Source organism: Anoplophora glabripennis, unplaced genomic scaffold, assembly GCF_000390285.2.
Source record: "Anoplophora glabripennis isolate ALB-LARVAE unplaced genomic scaffold, Agla_2.0 scaffold4806, whole genome shotgun sequence".
Lineage (NCBI taxonomy): Eukaryota > Metazoa > Arthropoda > Insecta > Coleoptera > Cerambycidae > Anoplophora > Anoplophora glabripennis.
The window spans coordinates 2,036-4,983 of record NW_019420879.1 but is presented as its reverse complement, the minus strand read 5'-3'; the positions used below and the strand labels follow the sequence as shown (position 1 = coordinate 4,983).

Here is a 2,948-nt window from a genome sequence, read left to right as displayed (position 1 = left end):
GATTTTCCCGTATTTCGTTATCCTCCGCTCCAAAGAGTCTCCAGAGAGCCACGCTAAATTACTAGATAATTGCATATAACATTTATTTTAATAACACCCTTTACTGGTTACGATATGAACAAATAATAATATCAACTAATAAATAATAATACGTCCTATACCAACAAAATACCCCGCCAAGCAATGCTCTGCACGGCACTGGCAAAGCGGCAAAGCTAAGTGAACCCGTGTACCATACAAAAAAATTATTTACGATCTAGTGTACCAATACAGGTAAGCTTTGATGACCAGCATGCCGCCTTCAATTTTACATTAGGTGGACTAGTTTACCAATACTGGACTCGCAGAATTGCTATTCAAGTATAAATTATGAGACACACCATGGTCAAAGCATAAGAAAAAATTTCAGGAGAAGTGCGTACGGTCCTGTGCTTTAAAATTTACAGGTTCCAACTAACATCGTAACAACTATACACATTTAGCTATCAATAGAAAATGATAAATAACAACATAGGTACTTAAGTATCTTCTTATTTGATTTCCCAATTATCTAAAAACCAGTAAATTTTACGAATACTTTACAAGAATACTTTATTGCCACAAATTGATTGTACTTTTCAAAAACATTTAAAATCATTTAAAAAACCACTGGCGGACAATTTTTTTTCAAAAAAGTTCCCTACTCCCCAGTTATCCATGAAAAAATAGTCTACTAAAAAAATGTCATTCCCCAAATTTTATCACTAAATATTTTTTGCCAGTGAAGTTACAGGAAAAATCATATAAATATTTGAAACTTTTAACACCCTGTATCTCCGTAGGGAAGCGTCCTATCAAAAATTTTTATTGGGCAAAAGTTGATTATTTTCATCGGTAGAATACGCCATTAAAGTTTGGCAAAACTTATCATTAACACCCTGTATCTTTGTTTTTGATGTATGATCTATTATTTTTTCTAAATATTCTTTGCTATACTACATTTTTGTTCCTTTCTATAAGCATATATCTTTGATTTTATTTTAACTAACTAAAGTTCATTTCATGCATAATACACAGTAAAACTCCTTAGGACAATCTAGGCAAATTTAATTTTCTTCATTTGTAACAAAATCTGTTAATCCTCCTAGCAACTATCCTCCTGATAAACATTGTTTATCATACAACGTTCTTAACCGATTAGCACTTGCATGCAATTCCATTTTTAAAAACACACTGGAATAATTAAAATGTGAAAATAACACAATTTTCGCACTTGCACACATATGACACAAAAGGAAACGACTAACTTGGATACTGACTCATCCAGAAATGAAAATGCAGCACTGGTCATGTCTCTTTTTTGTAAACGATAAGCAAAGACACAAATGGGCACTTGTAACTATAGAACGTTGCAAAATTCTTGTGTGTAAGCTGGATATATCATCGGAACACTATGCGAAATGAACAGCACATTACAGTTTCATTGTGGAGAATACACAAAATTATTTTATCAGATTAGAAACATAAAAATTGTGGTTTTATTTTATTATGTATGATACTTACTGCCTATTTTGGAATTTAGGTATAAGAGATTTTATTATGATCGAGACAAGCTTTTATTACGCCATTCCATTTTAAACAGATTATAGGATATTTGTAGGAGCAGTAAACAAAAAATCGGCATATTGAAGAATAAAAATGAGTGTTCATCATTTATATTTTTTACAAATATTATTAAAATTGATAATCCTCAATTTTTTTGCAAATCAATTATATATGATTTAGGGAATATACCTATAGAATTTACTTGTATAAATAATTTTGTTAGTTGCGACAAACTAAATGTAAACACTTGAAGCAGAATCAACATAGATGTTCGAACGAGTACAATATGTGCTTTACGCAATATTATTCTACCATCCGGGTGTTGTATTCGCCAGCCTCCTAATTCGGCGGGTATTTCTATCTTGATCCCTAATCTTCTTTTCCATTTCGGCGTCAGTAAGGGTTTCCAGGAAAGGGGCCCACTGATCCGATTCACTGGGTGTCCTGAAAGGTACCTCCACAGTGGGAAGTGGAGCTTCACTAAAAGCATAAGTTCTCTGATGCCAAGAGAGCTGTCCACGAATGGAATAGGCAATTGCCGTGACAAATTCCCCGCCTAACCCCAATTCCGCACAAAGTTTCAAGGCAAAATCTTCTGGATTGTTCTGCTTTTCGCTCATATCCCACTCTACCTGGCAATATGAATTAAAATTATCAAATGACAGCCGATTTTTATAAAAAAATAAACAATTTGGCAAGATAGTGCACTACATAGCTTTGTTTTGGACTATACAGGGTGTAACTATGAGTGGGGGTTAGTTTTTTAGGGGCAATAGTAGTTTTCCCCTGAATACAAATCTGAACTTTTATTTTTTTTTAATCAAATAATTAGTTTTTTAAACTTCACTTTAATTCTTACATCGCCACTACATTGTTTTAATATGACAAAGTGTCACTTTAGAGTCAACATATTTTTTTTTAAATTGTTTTCAAAAAATTAAAAATTTCAACATGGTTTATTAAGTATTTACCAATATTGGTTACTAATTGTAAATAAAAAGAAATTGTTTTATAATAATTATTTTTGTTTTAAAAATCGAAATAAATAAAAATACCTACTACTTAAAGTCTACTTTTTGTCAGGTGCAAAGAAGACAATATCAGAAAGATTATCATAAGTACCGAATAAGAAAATGTTTGTAAGATTGGTTCAACATTTAAGAGATGACGGGAGTTTTGAACACCAATGCGCTAATGTTGGATGTGTACAAAATCAGAGTGTGAGAACCAGAAATTTTAAAAGCCGTGGAAGAGGATCCTGATACCAGTAAGTACTTGACGATTAGCCACAAAATTACAAGTATGTCATATGCTGTAAAAATCAGGTCAATAAACACTTTACTTACTTATTTTTGTGTATTTCA

General features: G+C 32.1%; 1 protein-coding gene across 1 annotated transcript; it reads right to left on the bottom strand.

Annotated features, from left to right (window-relative positions):
* Positions 1–1,664: 1,664 nt before the first annotated feature.
* Positions 1,665–2,216, bottom strand: LOC111692914 (SWI/SNF-related matrix-associated actin-dependent regulator of chromatin subfamily B member 1-A-like; the record flags this gene model as incomplete). Its single annotated transcript, XM_023457044.1, has 1 exon — positions 1,665–2,216. A coding segment is annotated over one exon (324 nt), but the record flags the coding sequence as incomplete, so codon positions are not given.
* Positions 2,217–2,948: the final 732 nt, after the last annotated feature.